Below are 22,925 nucleotides of genomic sequence, written 5' to 3' on the forward strand. Positions count from 1 at the left end.
TATGAGCAAAGGGGCAGATGTGAGAAACAGCATGGTGTTTGCAGACAGGATGGCCAGATCACATAGGCCCACATATGTCCTATTAAGATCTTGAATTTTATCCTGTAGGTGATACCAGAGATGTCCATGTAAAGTAGCCTTTGTAAGGTTTTAGGTATAGAAAGGACATAATCATATTTGAACACCAGTGCAGCCTAAAAGATGAATTTGAGAGGGAACAGGGTTGGATGCCAAGAGACTAGTTATGGACCATTATAGTTGACCAGGTAGGAAATACTAAGGGCTTGGATTAAACGAGGGCAGTGAGAATTGGATGGAGAAATGGAAGTAAATTCAAGCATCACTTAGGGGGTAAAATTCACAGAATGCAGTAACAGAATAGCTGTTGCAGTCTAGGAGAGGGCAGAGGAAGAGCTGAAGATGACCCTCACTTCTGGCCTGTCAGACTGGGTGAGCAGTGGGCCAACACCTGCAACAGAGACGGGGAAAGGGCCAAGTTTATGGCAGAGATGGTGAGTTTGGTTTGGGCTATGTGGAATTTGAAGTGCCTCCAGTATCCCATTCAAAGTAGTCCTCTTAAATGATCATAGAGTGATTCCAATGGTGCTATCATATCATGGGATTTCTTTGAAAACTACTATCAAAGCTGATAAATCAGCCACATAAACCAGTCATTCAGTTTATAAGCATAACTCTTTTTGCAAAAATAAAAACTAAAAGAGCCACCACCTTGAAATGCACATTGATACTCCTTTTACATAGAAGAAATAAAAATAAGCAAATTTTCAAAAAAAAAAACCTACTCCCTATTCACTATGCTTAATTCATAATGAATTTTGGCTGCTTCCAAAATCAAACCCTCCCTTAATGATACAGACCTGGGGTGTCTGTGGCTGTGGAAGAAAACGTTCCTCAGACTTGAGGGATTTCCAGTAGAGCAGTGGCATAAATCAAAGCAATGGATGAAACCAGGGTTCTCCTGGTGAACATTCCAGCTCCATCTCTTAACAATCTGTAGAACCCTCAGTGTATAAAGCCTCCATACTCTCTTGTGTAAATGGAAATAAAAATTTGTTTATTTTGTGGGATATTTTGAGCATTAACTGAGATAACATAATTAAAGTACTCAACACAGTGGTTGGAACAGACCAATAAGCGTCACCTATAAGAATGATGAGGAGGATCAGTGGTCCATGGCAATGGGGGAAAGACATGAGCTAAGATTAGGGCACGTGGAGTAGGAGTAACAGAGTGCCCAGAATGGCAAGTTTGCTACACTAAGCAATTAGACTTCCAGGCAGGACTCAAATATGGGAGAACAGCATGTTAGAGACTATGTATGGCAGCCTATGGCACAATTTGCACATTGAGGTGGCTTCCCAGTGGTGATCATTATCTTCCTGTTTTATCAGTTTCTATGCCTATGTTATCTAAGTGCTGAATTGGTCAATGACTGGAATACAAACAAACCTCTTGTTGAGTAGAAATTCTACTACTGGGATTTCCTAGGAAATCGGTATAACCTTTAACTTTACCTCCTTTTGCCCTCCTTTCCAACTGATGCTTCCTTCCAAATACATCAAATTTTAACCACTGCCTTTTCTTAACAAACCTTATGCACATTCATACTTCCTGAGAAAGTGGTTCTTGTAAATGAATGCCTCTAAACAGTTCATTTCAGTTGCACCATTCCAACTAGTTGGTGCCTCTTTGTGGGTCTCACAAATGTCTCTTTGAGCTTTTTGCTTCCAGTTGGACCAGCTATGGTTTAATTTAACTTGTTTTGGTTAATTTAATTTAATTTAACTTTAATTGGTTTTTTGTTGTTGTTTTGGTTTGGTTTGTTCTCATTTAATCCTGAAACAGCTCAGTGTATACCTTTTGACCTGAATTCCCCTCTGAACTTCCTATTTTGCCCAAATTGACCGTGTTAGTAAATGGTGGGCACCCCTCCAGCTTTTGAAAAATTCATTCAGCCTCTTCTTTTCTTGTGCATCTCTTCTGCTTTGCCAGGTCAAGCTGGGAACTGCCTGACTTGAGGGAAGGGAGAGTAAAAGCCATCAGTGACTCAGATGGGGTGAGCTACCCTTGGTACGGGAACACCACAGAAACTGTGACCCTGGTTGGCCCCACCAACAAGATCTCCAGGTTCTCCGTCAGCATGAATGACAATTTCTACCCCAGTGTGACGTGGGCAGTGCCAGTAAGTGACAGCAATGTGCCGCTGCTCACAAGGATCAAGAGGGACCAAAGTTTCACTACCTGGCTGGTGGCCATGAACACCTCCACGAAAGAGAAGATCATTCTGCAGACCATCAAGTGGAGGATGAGGGTGGACATTGAGGTGGACCCCCTTCAGCTCTTGGGGCAACGGGCCCGGCTGGTGGGCAGGACTCAGCAGGAGCAGCCCCGAATCCTGAGCCGGATGGAACCCATCCCCCCAAATGCACTAGTGAAACCCAATGCCAACGATGCCCAGGTCCTCATGTGGAGGCCCAAGCGGGGGCCACCTCTGGTTGTGATCCCTCCTAAGTAGAAACAGACTGGCCTGACTGTGTGTGGAGCACATGCCACTGAGACACGCAGTGAGGTTGCCAGGGGGTGGCAGGAGCCAAACTGAGTTTCTGAGCCAAAGCAGACCTCGCGGTTTGCCAGCCTTTGCAGCCGCTTGTGAAGAGTAGGGCTGCTCCTTGGGTGGTAGAACCATTATCCTTAGGAAAAGTCCCTCCCTTTTAGGAATAAAGAAATCACTGATTTGACAGACTTGCTGTGATTACCATGCAAGTAGCCATATTTTGGAGCTGACCAGGATGATTCTTTTATCTGAACTATTGACCATTTCTTTCCTGTGAGATGCAGGGGATGGAAACGAAATTAAACAGTGCCTGTGGGAAACGCTGCTTCCGAACCAATTAGAAGCAGGAGCGAAAACATCTGCAGCAGGTGTTTGTAAGACAGACGGTCCCACTGTCCGACTGGAGGGTGCCGGGGAACGGGGTGGAATGAAAGACAGGTGGTGAAGAGAATGGGCAATGGAAAGAGGAAGGAATAATTTGTTACTGCAAAATATACCTGTTCATGTATTAGTTAGTCATCAGATCGTCAGCACACTCACTGGAATGAAAGAAACACTTAGAAAACTGGAGACAGAAATATGGGCTCCATTCTGAGGGAGAGCCTCCTAGGAACTGTCCAAGGTGCTGACGGTGGTTCTAACCGATGGTGACTCTCAATGGTTCCATCTACCCACCTCTTTCAAACTGATTGTTCAAAATATCCTCAATCACAGTATTTGGATAGATAGTTTCTGTATTCTGCAGTAGCTGTCATATTTGGGGCTTTCACTGTGTTTTTAGTGAAGCCTGAATTGTGTTTTTGTTTACAGCTGCCTGTTCTGTTTCCAAAAACCAGCCCTAAATTTACAAAAAGATAATTGTTTATAAGCCATGAACCCATGTTGAGTTTCAAGGATATTTCAACAAGTAAGAATAGTATTTTTATTCTTTGGGGATTTTTAGTTTCTGAATTATTTGAACACACAGAATGCACACATGTGTGCAATTATGCACACACACATTCACACATGCAAGCACACAGGCCAGGATGTATGTAGCATAATTACTAGCAGATTTGCCAGCAATATCTGCATGTGTGCTTATAACCTTTATGTATACACAGTACCCACACTGTGTATATGTATATATATGTTTACTTTAGCTCAGTTTCACAGAAGTTCAACTTTAACTGCTTAAGAATTTGTGAGAAAGTGCATCATAAAGCTTAACTTCAGAGCACTTAATGAAATTCTGAGCTACTCACATTAAGCAAAACTGTATTGCTGAGATCCAATCAATAAAGATGAGAGACCATATTTCCTTTAGTCAGGCCAGTATAAAACTTTTAAAGTTTCCAGTCTTTACAATAAGGATTTTTCCAGCTCTTCTGGGTTAAATCACCACAGAGCTTTTTATTTTATTCTTGATAGAGCTAATTTAGATAGATAGCTATGTAGATAGATAGATACATACATACATACATACATACATACCTCCTTGTTCAAAACCCCCCATGCAAAATAATTATAAATTCTCACAATACCATTGTGGATTTTATGGGCCAGCCTACTTTCAGAGGTGAGAGAGTTGAGGTTCAGTATAATTACTAAAATCCCATGGTTGGCTCCAATGATCTGTCTTTTATCAGAGTTTGAAGATGGAGAAGGAAGAGCAGGAGGACTTGCTTACTACTTTTATTAAAAATTCAATTTAGTTTAATATATTTCAGGTTCTAGTCCCAGGGGATGGTGCTTATTTACATGAGAGGGTTAACACATCCACTCTAAATTATGGAGTGTTAACCTCACACCCCAGCCACCAGCTACTCTCTTATAGATTAGTTATTGATGGCAAGCTGAGCTATTTATAACAGCACATTAATGACACATCGGTGACTCACAGAAGACCTGGAGACATTCCATTTAGAAATAATTCAGCTGTTACATTTGAATTCCTCTGTCTTTTCCCATGCTTCCTTGTTTTTTATGGGAGAGGTAGCCCCAAAGAGCTCCCCAGTTTAAATAGAAAACTGCTTATTTTCCATGCTGACGTAGGAAACAGCAGTCTCTCTCTGTGATTGAATTAAATGTCACCCTTATGGAATTCTGGAGTGTGGATACTGATCTTGGACTCTAATCCATGTGGCCCTACTTTAAGACAACATGATATTTAAAAATCTAAAATAGTAACAAACAAAAGACTAAAGAAAAATGATTTTTTACATTACAAAATCCTACACAAAATTTCTGCCCATTAAAATAAGATATGACTTACACAATTATATTTACATATAGCATAACTTTTTCGAGGACATACCTGTGTTTATAAAGCAAGGTGCTACATACTTAGCTAAATTTGTTCCCATTGAAAACTCACACTTTTCAGAGTTTTAAGAGAAATGACCCCAGGCCAGTTTTCTGGAAAATCATGTAATAATGACAAAAAGGAGAAAAATAGATGGGAAAGTGCTCATAAAAGCTAAAAGCACTGTGCAAATATATGTTATGATTATTGTCAGTGATACTGTTGAGAACTCTATAGTTGGGTCTCTCAGTTCTGGAATCAGTCTGGCAGAATGCTCTATTGCCCTCCAGCCTATCATTTTAAAGTTATAGTTGCTTTACAAGGAAAAGATCCCTTTTCTTTCTGTCACCCTTAGATCATCACCTTTCAGCTTAGTCAGGATATTGCCAAATGAAAGACTCTCGAACAAGAGAGGATTTACCTTGAAATTTCTGTTGGGGTCAGCTCCTTCCTCCCATCAGGCCTTTCTTCCCCTGACAGCCCCTGGGTCTGCCCGCCAGATGCCATCAGTTTAAAGGGGCTCGTGTGGTGCCTTGATTAGGTTTTAGCTGGGTGGCCTTCAGACTATGTTTAGATTCTAAACACACATGCACACAGCCGTTTCTTGGTTGCACAAGAGTTTTTAATTCCTGTGTGGAAAAGAGCATTTCATCAGGTCGTAGATTCTTTAGTCACCTTTGAGATTTTCTATTCCGTGATCTCAAGGAAATTGAGGTTTATTAGCTCATCTATTCAGGGTCACATAATTAGTAGGATCACAATTAGCAGCAGAGCCAAGAGAAGACCTTCGGTCTCCCATATCTCACCTCACGGCATGGTCACACTTACCTGAGACCCAGAGTTCTCCCCTTGTCTCTAGCCAAAACACTGTCACCAGTCCTTGAGCCATTCACCCTCTTAGCAGTAGAGACAATTGAATCCATTATTTAAATTATAGGGGGAAATCCTTCTTATGGTTATGTCCAAAAAAAAAAAGACTGTTCCTGATTCCCTTTTATCTGTGTCAGCTGTTTTGAGATAAAACTCGTAATCTGGGCCCTGTGCAGCATTCTACACCCCCAGGTCATTGCTTTGGCCCACAGCACCTGGAGGTTGGAGGCTAGCTCCTCCTCTGCCTCCCATTCCATGGGTCTTCTTGCAACTCGCCCTTCCCTGGTGCTAGGAATGGCTCACAGGTCAAAACGTGTTCTCAGCAGCGATTCTGAGCAGTAAAATAAAAGAACTATGATTTATGGGGTATTTTACAAAAGGCTTCTGCATGCATTTTCTCATCCCCAGACAGTCTTATGAGTGTAATTACTGTTGATACTACTATTATTATCCCCAGTTTTTACGGACAATAAATTGAGATCCTAAGGGGTTAAGTGACTTACCCTTAGGCACACAAATAGAAAATGTCAGGAGTTAGCATTCAAACTGAGCTGCTTGGCCCCGAATCCTGTGTTAATACACTATACTGTGGTGCCTCCCCAGTTGTCCCCTGCACAAAAGAGAAGGAGGAAAGCATGTAACTTTCACCTACACAGTCATGTAGTCCTTACCAATCTACTAAGTAGGCATATTAAAAACAAGAGAACGAACACCATTTTTTTATGCAGAAAACCATGTAATCCCCAGGGAGATTTGCCCAGAAAAAAAAAAAAAAAAAAGCCTGTCAGGGGCTGCAGTGTGGGTGAGCTGTCTGTCACTCGGCAGCTCTCAGCACAGTACTGGTAATTAGTGGAGTGGGAAATCTGCTCTCCTGGTCTCAGACTCCCTGAAACACCATAAGCACAAAAGGAGGAGGAAAGCATGCATGCACCCCGCAGCTAAGGTCCCAGCTGAGCGAGGCCCCACCACCCGCTGTCCTTCAGTGCGGCAGGAGCAGCCCGTGGGGCGGAAGCACTGGAAACAATGGCTTTCCAAGCTCCATTTGGCACGTTGGACGTTCTTGTTAAAACTGAGGGCACAATTAAACATTGCCAGAGCCAACTCCCAATGGAACTGCAAAGAAAGATGTAAACACACACACTCACAGACCCACTACACTCACACACGCTTCAAGCTGAAAAGAAAATTAATCAAAAACCCAATGAATGCCTGAACTCTATAATTAAGCCTAAATGATCCTTAGATAGAAAGGGAGCAGAGTGAGCAAGCTCAGTGCACATAGATATTTTTACCCCAGAGTCTTATTGCCATTAATTTCTTTTGAGATCTTGAGTACATCTGGTTCCAGTTTCCCTGGTAGGACATCTGCCTATGGAAGGCCTTCAGTAGAGTTGCCAGCTCAGTGGCCAGAGGACAGCCGAGGTTATTTGGCCATCCTTAAACTCTTTTACAGAAATGCATCTGGGGAGATGGAGTGCCGCTGCTCACCGTGGGCAGCCACGCTTCCCCCACTAACTAACCCATCACTAACTAACCTCAGTCCCCCTAACAATTCTTTTGAGATGTACAGTGCTTCACAGTTTGCAGAGGTTTTTATTTTCCTTTTCATAGAGTAGAAAACACCTCTATTCAAGACAGAAAATCTTAGTATCAGTCCAATCTTTCTGTTCTTACTGTTATTAATAATAACTCCCATTTGATTAGTATGTTGTGGTTTGCATAGCACAGACATAAATATTTGGTCATTTCATTCTCAGCAATCCTGTAAGACCTGCTTTATATCGCCATTTTATAGATGAGGGATTTTGAAGGTCAAGTGATCTGTCCAAGGACACGCTAATATCAGGGGTGCTCTGAGGACTTGAGTTTCAGTCTCCTGGCTCCACACCTTTGCTCCATTCTCACGGAGCACTTTCTCCCGAGTGAGATAAATGCAGGCGTCCTTCTCTGCCTGTCCGGCCACTGCTGTTCTGTGGGCAGGGCTGACCGACTAGGAAAGAGACTCTTTTCTCGCCAATCTCTGGATGCACAGATGAAATTCTCCTGCAGAGTCTGGGTTCTGCCACCTCAGGCTCTGTGCCTTCAGGTGATTTCTCTTCTCTTCCACATTGGAAGGGAGGCCCATTTGCGTGCTCTGAGGTAGCAGGCCAGAGCCCAGGACCTCAGCATGACTTGGTATCTTCTAAACCCAGCTGGGGGACTAGACTTTTAGCAAATCATGTAATTCATCTTAGCCTCAGTTTCCTCCTTTGTTATCTGAGCTACTAACACAGCCAGCCAACGTCACAGTCAGGAAGGCACAGCAGGATGATGCCTGGAAACACTCCAAAATGTCTCAAGTGCCACCTGATACAAGGTATTGTCATGTCAGTAGAACCATGGGGCCCAGGGCTGGTTGCAGGTCCTCAAGCCCCATCGACTTCTCAGGGAAGCCCACTCTCCCTGCCAATGGAGAGGGTGGGGGCTTTGAGCTCCCTCTGCCCCTAGACACCCTGATGGAGAGGCCTGGGCCCTGGCAGTTAAGGAAAGAAAGGAGACCCACTGCATAGTCCTTTAGAAAGTAGCCCTGGGCAGAAGTTATAGCTGGAACTCCAAGAGGCCTTTTGGAAAGGAAAAGAGGCTGATCAGATCTGGGCCAGACTTGAAATCCCAGCACGATTTGCCCAGTTTAAGCCTGCTGTAGAAGCCAGCCGGGGACAGCTACATTTTTCCTGTCATGGGCTCAGGCCAGACAGTGGGGAAAGTAATAATGATTATGATGCATATATACACTTTTATGTGGGTCCCCACTAACCTGTCTGCCCCTACACAGTTTCTGATGCCCTGGATCTTGGCTGGGACTCCACAGTTTGTAGGAAACATTATATATTTGGTCATGTGGGTGCACATAAAAAGAGGAAATATGTCTTCCCACGCTGCCTTCCATCCCCAGGCTGTCTCAGCACACTAGAGGCGTGTTTGGCTACGGCCCCTCTCTCTGCCTGCCTCGCCTGCTGTGGCGCCATTCCGCCTGGCCCCGCCTGGACCAGCCACACAGCTTGCTTCAGGGCTACTCTCAAGGCCCCCTGCTCTCACACCCCAGTCTGTGCCTTCTTCCCAGCTGGGTCCTAGCCACAGGCTCTCTGCAGAGAGGCAATTAGGCCCAACTGGAAAGTGGTTCCCTGAAGAGAACCTGCTAGCTCTTCTCACCAAGACAAGCATGAAGCCAGGCTTCAGGGCAGCAGGCCATGTGGCCACGCAAAGGAGACTCTTTGCCTCCAGGCTCCCATTTGTCCTTGGCCAACCCAGAAAACGCGACCTGACCCTTAAAACAGCTGAATGCTGGGTGCAGTAATGCCTGAGAGAAGGGAAAAGAGGCATCTGAATTACAGCAATGAGGGGAGAGGGCCAAGACAGAGAGCAGTGGCCCCGCTGCACGCAGACTTCCCTGGGGAGCGTGAGGGGGCTCTGACAGGCACAGGAAGCGTTTGAATGGAGAGATGAGCTGAGTGTGGGGCTGGCCTCGGACTGGCTGAGACTTGGCATCACTGGGAACGGGGAGGAGTCAGAAAGGAGGATGGGATGCTTTGCCTCAGGCCAGGCCCAGAGCTAGTGTGAACCAATCAGGATGTCTGGCTGGAAACTCTAAGAAGGCACTCACTCCTGTTTGCAAACACTGCTTCTGCACCTGCTGGGCAGTGGGGGAGCCCCCTTCAGGGTCTGCCCTAGGTGCCTGCTTTGCCTCACCCCAGCCCCAGCCCTGCTTCATACCATCCTCTGTGCATCATTCTCTTCACAAGAAGGGCAGGTATGGGAGGGTATTTGTGAGACCCCTCTGGGCACTCAGTCTTTCTACAAGTATGTACAGGGGCGTCTGCTATGTTCCAGAGTCTGCAGGTATGTGATGCTCACAGGAAACTCTGGGAGCCATGCGTTTTCCCCTTTGGGGTCACACATCGCCAGGAACCCCAGAACCTTGGCAAGTGCTCCCTCAGTCTGCCTGTGAGGGGACGTTGAGCTTCTGGCCCAAGGGCTCCGTGAGGTTGGCTAAGGGGACAAGGCGGCACTCTGTCAAGCTCTTTGAGCTCTTCCCAGGAAAGGCACCGGGGAAAACCTACAGCCACATCAGGACACACACAGGCTCTGATGATGAAAGAAGCAGCTGGTTATCTCCCCATCTGCTCTCATCCCGTCACCCCCACCCTTCAAACCAATTAGAATATTCCACCCAGACGTGATCCAATGAAATGTTAATTGGAAAAATAACAGGAAAGATAATACATGCACTTCAAGCTGAGAACTATTTCATTAAACTGGGCTCTGAAAGCAAGACAGCCAATTAGATTACTTCCCACTTCGCTCCCTCACGTACCAGAAACTATAGAAAGCTATTACTTCTAATTAATTAGGAAAGAAAGAAGATCTCTGCATATGCATATCAGATGAACAAGGACTGAGGCACTACCCCACGTACCGCTTCATGCACAGTGTGCATGCGTACACACACAGTCTTACACACACACACAGTCTTATGCACACACACACACACACACACACATACACACACACAGAGATCAGGGACTAAAGACTCACCCACTCTCTCACCTAAAGAATTTCGTGGATCTTCTGAAACAGCAAGAAGATACCTGCTCCTAAGAGCCACTCACAGAATCAAACAGCAAGCAATGCCTTCTTTGGGCACGTTTATCAGAAAGGAAATAGGGAATTTGTTGTGACAGAATACACAGCTCTCAACTCAGTCAGATTCCAAACTTTCTGCAGCCAGAACAATCTTGTCTTTTCCTCTTCAGTAAAGGAGACATTTCCCAAGCTTATTTCAAATGCTCAGGATGGTCTCATGAACCAGGAAATCTGAGACCCCGGAAGCCTAATTTTGAATTGACTATCATGCAGGTCCTCTTCTGCAGGTCACCTACTCTTTTCCAACTGTGAAATGGGAAAACCTGTTCTTAGAGTCACAGTCACCCCCTTAAAGTTTTTAGGCTTGTGAGAGCACATTGACAGAGGGCTCTGAACTTACCCTGCTTTGCCCTGGGGAAACTGAGAGATGGAGCTCAACCACGCAGTTAAGATATTTTCTGTACAAAAATTACGCCAACCCAAAAGCACCCTTATTGTAGAATTAATACAATGTGAATAATATGATAATGAATATAATGGTCATGTAAAGCAGTCATCATGACGATGTGACTTTTGCACACAGGCATCTCTTCAGTGTGGTCCATGAGCAGCAGACTGACTCTGTGAGTTTGTCTCAAAACCTCTGCGCACATGTGTTCACATGGTTCCCCACCCCGTCATCCATCATGTCTCACTCTGTGCCGTGCGAGACATCAAAAGGCTGGCAGAGCCTAGCACAATCAGTGCCTCTGACCAGTCGCTCGTGGCAGGAAGGAGAACTGGCATTCACTGATAATAGAGTATGACAGCTACTCCAGAGCACAGGGTGTATGGAGGGACAGTTTCTAGAATGGCTTCTAGGTTATCAGGTCCCCATTTGTATCATGGGGTTGTCTACAAACTTCAAACAACTGGAATGAGTTTATTTGACCATCTATGTAAGAATTTTGGATCGGTTTACTTTCTGAAACTGAAACTATACATACAACCTGAAAATGCAACAGTGTTCATTTGTAATTTAAAAACTCATTGTGTCATCACGGCAGTACATCCCTGTAAGCAAACCCAGTATATCAACAATCCAATGATGCAAAACATAAAGAACATGATCAGAGAAGAAAGAGGAAGATGTCCAATGCTTCCTTTGCTCCTCAATGAGTTGCTCCTGAGAGCAACTTTTTTTGTACATTCAAATATATCCTTTTTATTTTAAAAATTCAGTTCACCTACTTCTTCTTTAGGACCACAGCTCTTACATAAAGCAATATATACAAGTACCCACACCAAAAAATAGTGGAAACAATTTTTCTTTTTTAATGAGAAACTGATTGACAACTTCGAATTGAATAACATAGACTCACATTCAAGAAGTTTTAGCACAGTTGGAGTATGCGTCTTGCACAGGAATACTGGGTAAGCCACAGGGATTCTGGTTCTTGCAAATCACCTTGTGCCTTTGGATGCTGAGAAACGAGGCCATGGGGGTGGGGTGGGGCATCTGGAATTCCCACCCATTTCTGTAGATTTTTTTGTGCCTTGCTGATGAGATACATCCCTAGACAATCTAGAATCCCTTAGCGTTATTTTAGCTTTTAATCCTTTTTTAAGAAACACACAAATGCTATAGACCATCTTGATAGAGCAATGCATATGGAAATAAGCACTTACAATTTTGCATAAAATTTCAGGGTCATTGTCCCCTTGCAATCTATGTATGGAGCCCAGATTTTGAACATCTGATTTTATGGAATGACATTCTTTGGTCACTGCCTTAATGCCCGTTTTATTTACATGTCTCCATGTCCACATACAGGTCACCTAGTAGGACAAGGCACACCCAGGAGCAGAACCACATGGCAGAGACTAAAGAGGAAAAGAGCAGTGGCTGGGAACTCCAGAAGCTGAAGCCCTGGATAGCTGATTTCCCACTAACATGGGTGCCATCCTACTTGTTTCCTCGCCATCCTCCCATCCCCTCATCCCGTGACCCGTACCCCCTCCCATCCCACCGTGTGCCATGCAGCTTTCCCTGTGGGCTGGCTGGGTTGGCTGGGTGGCTCCTGGGGAGCTGTGTTGAGGTGGGAGTTGTGCCTGTTGTATCTCTTTGTGTGGAAAGAGTGGGTCCCTCCAGATCTCAAATCCACTAAGTGAAGCTAGGATGAAGAGCTGGTCAGCTTGGACTTCAGGTATCTAAAATGTTCCAGCATTGGTTCCCAAAACCTGCCTTCCTTCCCTACAGTTCCAGGTGGGAAACAAAGGGAATACACATCTCCCCTCTTTCTCCCTTCTTCATGTGGGTAGCCAATGTTAATACTCTCTCTAGATTTCTCTGATCCTTGGAAAGCCAAGGCCAAAGCTGTTCTATTTCCCCTACATGGCCAAGCTGGGTGCCTTCAGGTGACCAAGGGCAAAGGGTCAGTCACTAGGACCAATGGGGTGAGGGGAGAACCACCCTAAGAGGGCAAGAATGGTGTACATTATTTATTGCCTTGCTGATTGATTGACCGATTTATGAAGTATGTATTTATTATACAGCAGAAAATCCATTCCCATCTTTGAAGCATCCAGCCCCAGAATTTGTCTTCTTGGCCCCATAGGACACAGTGAATTATTCCTCTTTGAAGTCACAGAAAATAAGGAGGGGGGGAGGTTCTCTCCCTGTGCCCAAACACCTCCACCTCAAACAGATTTTCAACCAGAAATGAGGTTAGAAACCACCAGCTAGTGAGACTATAAAGCCACTCACATCAGCAGAGGCTTGACTGTTCAGATAGAAGCTCTAAGAATCTTCCCCATACCCTGCGACCCTCACACCAGTCCTCCCCTTCTCCTTCATGTGCATGGTGGGGCTTGGCCAGTCAGCTCCAGCCTGATCATCTGAGACCTAGACTTCTCCTTCTGTTCTGGTGCTGTCTTCTTAGCTAATGCCACATGCACATTAAAGACACCTGAGGAGCTTACAAAAAAAAACCCAAAACATTCCTGGTCCCCTCCCCAGCTCATTACAGTAGAATCTCTGGGGGTAGAGCCTGGCACTGGTGTTTTTAAAAAGTCACCCAGATGATTCTAATGGGAGACTAGGGTTGAGAAGCCCTTCTAGTGTCTTTCTTCCCTCCTTTGCCCCTCCTCACCATCCACATCCTTCATTCTTTATTTCCCAATCTTTCTTCAACACCAAGAATAGGAAAAGGCCATTGAGGAATGACAAGTCCTCTTTCCATTCCTCCAGCCCTGAACCTTCCCCATTTCTAACCCTTCCCACTGAACCTTCCCCATCAGGCCAACCAACCTGAGCAGATCCCCAGAGAGCTGGCAGGTTCTGCCAGTTGAATTCGGAGGCTGGTACCTGCACCCAGCCTGGGGGCTGCTTTTAAATGACTTCCATCTTTTCCATGAGCAGAAACCTACCCCTTTCCAGATTCTCTCTACAGCTACCCCCACTCCAAGCTCCCAAACTCCAAAGCTGGAGGCACTTACATCTCCAAATCCCAATCCAGATAGGAAGGCCCATGCTCAGTCTTCATAACCCAAGCCTTGGCCATTTCTGCAGAGTCACCTGAACTGAATGAAGGTCTACTGATAACAGAGAAAGGAGTCACGTTGCCCCAAGCCAGTCCTTTCCCCGAGATTTGGGCTGCATCCAAATCCCAGATGGCTGAGAAGAGATAGCTCACACATCATACTTACAAGATCTCCGCTTCTGAGTGTGAGTAAATGTGTGTGTGAATATGGTGTGTGTGTGTGTGTACATATGTACATGTACACACTATAAAAATCCATAGAGATCCACAGAGATGTAGCATGTTCATAAGGGGCCCAAGTGAATTCTGTGTCAGATATACACACGGAGTGTTGTAGTATCTACACACTGTTATATACCATGTGCACACACAGCCTAAGAAGCCTGTGATGTGAGAAGGGTTGTTTTTCTACCCCATCTCTCCCACTGGAGAAACTTCCTGGGGCAAGCACTATGTTGCACACACCCTCAGCTGCCCAGCCTGCCCCTCCCCCCGTTTCCCTGATCACCAAGCCTTGTTTCCCCATTAGTCACATTGTCCCCACCCTACGTCCCATTTCTCAGGGTCCTACTCTCTGATCGGTGACAGACAGATCAGTCAGTGGCTGCTAAAGAGTTGAGTGTTACCCCTCCCAGATGACATTTATGCTTTAATAGGGGCTACAGATAATGCCTTAATCCAAAGGAGTGGCTCTCATGGTGGGAATTTCAGGCACAGTAGTGGGCCAGTAAGGGAGATTATTTTTTTTTCAGAGGGGAACGTTTAAAAGCCCCCGCCCCAAATCATACCTTTTGCTAAAGTCAGACCTTCAGTGCATGAGCACAAGCAAGCACACCTAACCTATATACAATTTCCATCCTTTTGAGACACCTCCCTTATATTGGCCCTATCTTTACAAATTAAAAAAAAAGGAACCAGCTAAATTAATTTAAACCTCACTGGGAAATGTAGCCTATTTTTCACGGGCTGCCAGCCATCTAGCCCACCCCACCCTGTTCCATTTCCCTTCTGCTCCCTGTTTTTCCTGCTGCCACCACACCAGTTCATGGATGTTCTTGTCTGCCCTCCCTGTGGTCTCCTCACCCACCTACCCACATGTACGTCCTTCCTTCCCTGTCTCCTGATTGGAATTGTGCTGTTTTTCGGTGTCGTCAGGACAAAAAGCAGGTTAAAAGCATGAGCATGTGTGTATCACTTCGAAGAACGAGAAACCAGGTATTCTGCTACAGTTTGGAGGAAAAAAAAACCCAATGAAGGAAGAGACGAAAGCTGGCTCTGCAGAGTGCCTTAAAAATGACTTTCATTAGGAAATTCTGAGTCGTCAGTCTTTGGATGTTAATGTAAACTCAAACAGATGTCGCATTTCACTTCTCTGGGATTAAAAAAATGTTAAATACAGTATGTATTCAACAACAACAACGACAAAGTATCTTTTCTCTTTAAGTTGGTCCTTAAAGACACAGTGCCTGGTTTTCCAAAAAGCCCAGGGAAGGCCCCAGGAACATGCAACCCTGGGACATTCCGAGGGCAGATGCAGGAGTCCTAACCCAGCTAGGAAAACTGGCAGGCTAAGGCAGAGCGCTGAGTTAGAGTTGGTCCAGAAGACAAGTCTAAGATGAGAAAGAAGCTGAATGACACTGGGTAAGGAACAGAAAGGGGGCCTCGCCCTCCTCCCTGATGATAGGCTATCCTAGTCTGTGACTTGGTGCTGTGAAACTGGGGGAGGAGAACATTCTAGAAACACAGAGGGCACACTTTGCCCCTCCATCTCCTCCGACCACCACTCCTCCTTGGAGCCCACTTTGACCAGTTTCCACTTGGTTTTTGCTGAATGATCTTCCTTTAGCTTAACTCTTGCTACCCAGGGTCTGACTGAAACAAGATATTTAGAAAAGTCTGGGCTCCTGAAGGCAGTTAAGGCTTCTGTGATACTGCCTCGTCTCCTTCAGAGATGCAGGTTTGAATGGTCTGGCTGCAGTGAGGCAAGAGTGGGACGTGTAGTTGGGATGGAGCTCTTGACCTGTACTCGGATTCTGAAAACCTGATGGAGGTGGGAGGACCTGAGGACCCAGCATATCAGAGCCCCGCTCTGCCTCTCTCCGCCGCCTCACCCCGACCCTGCTTTTCTGCTTTGGAAGCCAGCGCCCGGCTGGTAAGTGCTTGGTGTCATCTAGGTAACAGCTGTTCCCTCTGCTGGACCTTTTGTTCAGATCTATCATGGCTGTTTTAAAGAAGAGATGTGACCATTCTGTGGGGTCAGCAGGTTTGAGAGGGCTGGGAGTCATTAGTTCATATTTTCTCTCTCTTTTTGTCTATTTCTCTCTCCCTGTCTCACGCGCGCGTGCGCACACACACACACACACACACACACACATACACACACACACCCCACCACCACCACTACTACCACTCAGAAGAGGAAGAGGAACAAAGGAGACCCAGATACTGAAATAAAAAGTGGTAAATAACGGTTTCCACTCCTGGGGAAAAAAAATACTTCTCTATCTTACATGTCATGAGGTGAGGGGAGCACATTTTTAAACATACATATTTTCAATTTACGGCACCCTCCCCTCCACCACCATTACCACGTCTGCAGCACACGCTCAGTGCTGTGGGCAACAGCTTTGTAGACGTATTTTAGGAAAGGAATTCTAGCATCTTTTCCATTCAAAAGCATGATCTAAGGTACACTCTCTGGGAAAGGTCAATTTCCTCTCTTTTTTTCCTAGTTTGTTCAATTTAAGAAATAAACAGTGCCCTGGCAATGGCTGAACATACCAAGTATGTATGCATGTGCGAACACAGGTCTCCCCGGCTATTTGAAAGGAGGTTGTTCTGATGAAAACTTTCATTAACCAAAATGGTGTAGATCAAAGAAGCTTAGGACACATCTTGCTAACTGATGCACAAAATAAATCGAGATAAAGTGCAGATGCTCACAACCCAGAGCCACGGCGGCTTGATGCTGACATGCTGCACATAGTTTCCAGGGAAGGAGCTTGGCGGTGCCACTGTGCCTCTGGCTCCTGCAAAGGAAACGCTGAACTTTCACTTTTCGCCTTTTAAAGCAAAAATCCTCTTCAGATTTTTTTTTCAATTAGCAAAAACAGGTGCTAATATAGGTCTTTCACGAAAGCGAAGTATTCGTAAAATGAACTTAACAAAAAACGGGGGATACCTGTACCACTCAAACGTGTGAAGGAGGTTTGAGGAACGTAGTGACAATTGAGGCAAACTAAAAATATAAGTAGTATTTCTTTCTCACGTAAAAAGAACTATAAAGTTCTGTGTTAAACTCTGTAATGGTTTGGGAAAGGAAACAAGGATGTGTCTGATTTTTAAAAAAAAAATACACTGATACATATACACTTAAAGAAGAAATTTGGGGGAGCGAAGACAGAATATTCAAACTGAAACTATGTATTTATTGTTACCACTGTGAAAAAAGGGCACAACCTGCCAAATCAACTTGGAGCACAAATACGGCTGCATTTCTTTTATTTTTCAAATCGGTTACTTGAACTTTCTTAGGTCCTGTTAGCAGAGAGGTCAGTAGTCCCTTCTTGAGGCTCCTCAGCCCACCTGCCCCCAATTTCTCAGGAATGCTGGGCCATGAACTCATCACAGAGACAGTCAAAACCCCCAACAGAAAGAATAGAGTCACATTGACCCAGTCCTGCCTTCCCTTCCTCCTGCCTTCCCTTCCCACTACCTGAGGCCAAAGACGTCCAGGATGCTCGGGACACAAGTTGTCCCTTTGGTACAGCTTTGATTTCAGCACAAAGTAGATTATGGAAGGGCCTCCAGTCCCAGCTCTGCTGGCATCCTTTTTCTTTGAGAACAGTGACTGACTGCTTTGAGCTGAAATCACCCTCTTTGCAAATGTTTAAGCAAGTCTCTGTGTTACACACGGGTCAATGACCTGAGCCCTGCCATCCGTGAGTCAGTGATCTCACCCCTCTTCCTGTTCTGAGCCTGGGTCTGAGCCTCTTGGGGAGCCCAGTGACTGTCGCAACTTCCAGCCTAGGGAGGAGGAGCTGGCTCTCATTCCCTGTCTGACAGAAAGGCCCAGGGTCCCTTTGCAAGTTGATGTGCTTTTCCCGTGCCCCGTCCCTGGGAGCCCACGTTTGCAAGCATGCAGGAGATTTCTGGACTGACCAGCAGAGCAAAAAGATTTATTATTTCAACAAATGATTATTAAGTGATCAACGTGTGCCGGACACAATCCTAGCTGCCTGGCATTCCTCAGAGAACCAAACAGACAAAAATCCATCCCTTCTGGAACTTCCGTTCTGGTGGGAGGGAAGACAGACAACATTCACAATAAATAAGGAAACTGTATCAAGTGTGAGAAGTACTAGGGGAGGGAGATGAAAGAACAGGTAAGTGGGATCGAGAGTTCTAGAAGGTCTGCTTCCAGGTGGTTTTTCTGTCTGGGATAGATACCGAGAAGCAGCAGTCAATTGCACCTGCTAATAGCAACAACAGTAATAATTACAGCCTCTCCGGGGACCCCATTTAATCTCTGCATTAGCAGGTATTCTGTTCCACGTAAGGCTTGAGATCTACGCTTTACACATTCCAAAGTAGTCTCAGGTTTGTTGTCTCCTATCTTAAGCAACCCATGAAGACTTCATTTACTGTAGCTGAGAAAGGTTAAGTGACTTTCCCAAGGGCACATGGCTACCAAGTGTCAGAGCGAGAATTCCAATAAGGCTTTCTTGACTCCATTATATGATTTTCTCAATGCATTTGTAAAAAGTACAAGACATGAAGCCAGAAGATCCAAAATTGAGACCCAGCATTGTGTCTTACTATGTGCACAAAACCTTGAAAAATTCCCTGCAAATATAAGATAAGACAGGATTTGAAATTACATTATAAATCATAAGGCACGGTATAAATGGGATGCTTTGGGGCAAATCTGCAGGCTGCCTTAACGCTCCACTTACCTACTATCTGCGTGATTCATTAAGTAAATAAATATAATTAAAAAGTTATTTTTATAGCATGCTGCACACAACTCCCAAAGCAATTCTTACTCAAGCTGGACAAATTAAAACAGTATATGTTTTCTGTCTGTAAACTAATTATCTGATTCAAATGGAATCAAACCAACCCACTTCTAAGGTGTTCTGTAACAGCAAAATCACACTGAATGCATTGAAGAAGCACTGGTACATGGTCCTTGTTAGGAGCATCTAAGCGCTCGGTGTGGAGGAAAGGACATTTGTGTGGCAGATCCCAGGAGTACAGTTGTGGCTGGGAACAACCAGTTGGATTTATTGTCCTTTTCCAGGCCTCTGCTTCCTCTTTGTTATCTTGGTTATCTCAGCAATTGGAGAATGCCCACCAGTGAACAGAAAGTGTCACATTGTCCTGACAGGTGGCTGGTACTGAGCCCATTAGTCTAAGCTAAGAAGTAAGACTGAATTCAGCTTCTGGGAAAGCTCAGAAGATGCAGACTACAGGAGGGGAGGAGTTATGGCCTGAATGCTTGTGTCCCCTGCAAATACATATGTTGAAGCCTTAATCCCCAAAATGTTAGTATTTGGACATGGGGTCTATGGGAGGTAATTAGGTTTGGATGAGGTCATAGGGGAGGAGCCTCCAGGATGGGCCTGGTGCCCTTACAAAGGGATGAAAAGATGAAAAATCCCAGCACCCTCTCTCTCTTTTTCTCCTCCATGTGGAGAAACCAGGAAGAGGGCCCTCACTAGAACCCAGCCATCCAGCCTCTGGGGCTGTGGGAAATAAATGTTCGTAATTTACTGGACACTGAGGAAACAGGTGACCGTCACTAAACACCCCAGAAATCAGACGCCCTGCCGTCTCTTGACAACCTCAAAATGCAGCCTGACTGTGGGCATCCGCTGAGGGGCACTGCTCCTTCTGCAGGTGGCTCTCTTAAAGAGGTGGCATTTGGCAGGGTGTGTGGGGGTTGTCCTTTGAGCCATCAGCGTAATTCTTTGGAATTTGGGAAAAAGAGCCAGAGTCAACTCAGGATTGCCCGGGACAAACTCTCCAGCCTGCTGCGTTTGCTGCTGCCGTCTGGGCCCCTCTATTTGGGGTGGGAGACGGAAGTTAGAGAAGAAAAATTCTCAGCCAGATGCCATCTTTGACTCTCTCGGAATCTTAACAAGGAATCCCTCCAGCTTCAGATGGAGGCCATTTCTCTTTGTCTTTCCCCAGTGATAGGAGAATAATTGGTTCCCATCATCTTCGAGGTAGATAATCTCACTAGCGTGAACAGTTGCCACACCCCAGAGTGGGCTGCGAGGCTGAGACAAAGGCAGGTTCTAGGATTTTGCAGATAGATTCAATTTAAACTGTTTTGTGTCCCTGTCTCCTCTGCGACATGAACTTTTGGCTTGAAAGCAATGATAATCATGATGTTAGCATTTCCCACATCCTTTATATTTATTCCTGGAGTTCTTTCGCCGTCTAGCTTGGTTCATGCTCTATTCTTTCCCGTGAAAATGAGACTTGCCTACTTCCATTTTGAACCTGGGCTCATCAAGGTCTCTCTGTCTTTTGGATGGTTTTATCCAGCTTTTCTCGGCATCCTGATGGTAAGGAGCTGCAGAGGCAGGGAGAGGACACTTTTTCTGCATCCTCCAAGCTGGGAGGGTGGACAAAGAGGTTATTCTCTTTCCTTGTTGCTCTAAAGTCTCCCACCCTGACCGTGGGGACAAGAGAGCAGACAATACTTGGCAGCTCAATAAAGGTGCAGCTTATTTTTAGAAAACATTTCCCCCCTGAGGGCAAGCATATTCCCTTTGTAGAAGCACAGGGCTTGGACTGTTTGATTTCAGAACCATTTCAGAAAATACACGTGCCTCTTGTCTTGGTTTGGACTGCTGTAACAAGAATCACATAAACTGATTGCTTAAATAGCATCGATTATTCTTTGAGTGAATGGCTATGAAATTCCAGGATCACAGCTTTCTTTACAGCCTAGTGCTCTGAGGGCAGTTACTGCAGCCACGTGGAGGGAGCATCTACATGGAGCAGAGCACTTCCTTTTCAGAGGGGCTTTCCTTTCCCACTGCATCTCTAGGAAGATGCATCAGGCCCCTGAAACAGTCAGTCTGTCCTGTTCCCCGTAGGCTTGAGACTTGACATCCTTGGGGGTGGGGCAGGGCCCCCCTGGAGCTGGAATCAGCTGTCTTCATGAAGACTTGGAAAGATGACGGAGGGGAGTGATGTGGCTGAGACCCTCCTTGGTGGGGATGCTGTTGAGGGATCCCCTCACTGGCACTGAGTGTCTATAGGATAAACCCAAACACGTCTCTACATCGATGCCATTTTTAGGCGCCCAGAGGGAAAGAGAATATTTTCATTGGCTTTGGTTTCTTATCTTTTGCCTAAGTGAGATTTCAGCCAAGGCATTTGCAACTTGAAAAGTCCAGGGCTCACTCTCAAATGCTCCATCACCAGCAGGAGCCAGTTACCAGCAAAGATCGCACTTTGGTGAGAAAAGGCAGGTGCAACCACAGACCCCTCAATGCCCACGGAAGCCCAGCCCCATGTGGCATTTGTCTTTCACACCTTGTACACTCACAGTTCTGCTCCTGCCTCTTAGCTGTCACGCAGATGCGCACTAGTGGCCATTCAGGGTGCCAGAGAGGCAGGTGTATTTGTCTGGGGCATTAAGGTGTGAGAAAACAAATCCTGTGTAGAACGAATGTGGAGAATGCTTATTTACTCGTTAGACATTTCAAACCATGTTTTCTGTAAAACTGGCTCCCAGGCAAGAGAAGCCACATAAAAAAAAATCTCAGGGGTTGAGATGATCAAAGCACAAGAGTGAAATAGAGGAGAGTCTGAAACAGCTCTTCCAAATGGGAGGAACCTTATTATCTCTTAGGAGAAGGGGCTTGGAAATTAAGAGTAGAGTAAGGAGACCTAATTCCTACAGAATATGCTTTTGCTGCATTTGATTTGTTGCTATGTATGTGCAATAGCTGTTCAAAAGTTTATAATTCATCATATTTAATATATATAGCTTTTTCCACATCTTACAGTGATATTCATACCATTCTTATGTATTTCCTTTTCAAGAAGCATTGGATACTACACTTACTGAGCTTATTAAGTGCCAACTGCTTAAACACCTCGTTTCACCCCAACTACATCCATGCAACGAAACGGAATGACCACTTCACAGGTTTACAGGTGAGAAAGCTGAGGCTCACCCACGCAGTCACTCACCCCAGGGCACACGGTCAGGAAGTGGCAGGATTATATTAAACTACCAGCCCTCTGTCTGCAGAGTCCCTGTCAGGCCACCTTCTGGCCTCCTGTATAAATCCTGAGCAAAGGGATCTGGATAAGCTTAGGGGAAATTTTCCAGAGAAAGGATTCTCTGTTTAATATGGACTGAGAAGCAGACGAGGACGTGGAGCCAGTCTCCTCCCTCCTCTCGCGTGGACACACTTCCTGTTTTCCCACTTGCCTTTTCTGGGATGTTGCTTCCCCTGAGCCTCAGCAATACCTAACTCTGCGTTGTCTCCCAGGCGGTGTGGACAAGACAGCAATTAGCTGTTCTCACCTCCTGTGTGCTCCTTCATGTTTTAGTATCTCTTAATCAAGCCTCCATCCACAGCTCCTCTGCCCCTACCTCTCTCTCTCTCTCTCACTCTCTCTCTCTTGCTCTCTCTCACGCACACACACACACTTCTGCATTCACCTTCAAATCTGCCAAACCAACACTCTTACACCAGAATATTGACTCTACACTGTGAGACTTAATTAATTCCAGAGACTGGAATTAACCTTTGATCCAAGTATGAATAGGAGCAGAATGCATGAACTGAATCAGCAGCACAGATCTCTATACCCAAGGCTGTACTCTTGTGCAGGGGGACATAATGACACATGCATGGTCTTCTCTTAGGAGCCTCAGGGGACCCGTCCATGCCATACACTGAATGTTTGTGTCCTCCCAAAATTCATATGTTAAAATCCAAATTCCCAATGTGATGGTAGTAAGGGGTGGGGCCCTTGGGAAGTGATTAGGTCATGAGGGTGGAGCCTCATGAATGGGATC

General features: G+C 45.4%; 1 protein-coding gene across 2 annotated transcripts in view; it reads left to right on the forward strand.

Moving 5' to 3' along the window:
* Window positions 1-15,286, forward strand: part of FAM78B (family with sequence similarity 78 member B) — a 90,804-nt gene extending 75,518 nt beyond the window's left edge. Inside the window, exons 2-4 of one of the 2 annotated variants that reach the window (XM_032463822.1) lie at window positions 2,014-2,945; window positions 12,163-14,055; window positions 15,026-15,286. In XM_032463822.1, coding sequence (XP_032319713.1) covers window positions 2,014-2,536 — 523 coding nt within the window. In that variant the 3' untranslated portion in view covers window positions 2,537-2,945; window positions 12,163-14,055; window positions 15,026-15,286. Of the gene's footprint in view, window positions 1-2,013; window positions 2,946-12,162 lie in introns of both variants that reach the window. The other variant, XM_006193960.3, reaches the window with a different exon arrangement.
* The last annotated feature ends 7,639 nt before the right edge of the window (window positions 15,287-22,925 follow it).

The sequence above is a fragment of the Camelus ferus genome, chromosome 21, assembly GCF_009834535.1.
Source record: "Camelus ferus isolate YT-003-E chromosome 21, BCGSAC_Cfer_1.0, whole genome shotgun sequence".
Taxonomy (NCBI): Eukaryota; Metazoa; Chordata; class Mammalia; order Artiodactyla; family Camelidae; genus Camelus; species Camelus ferus.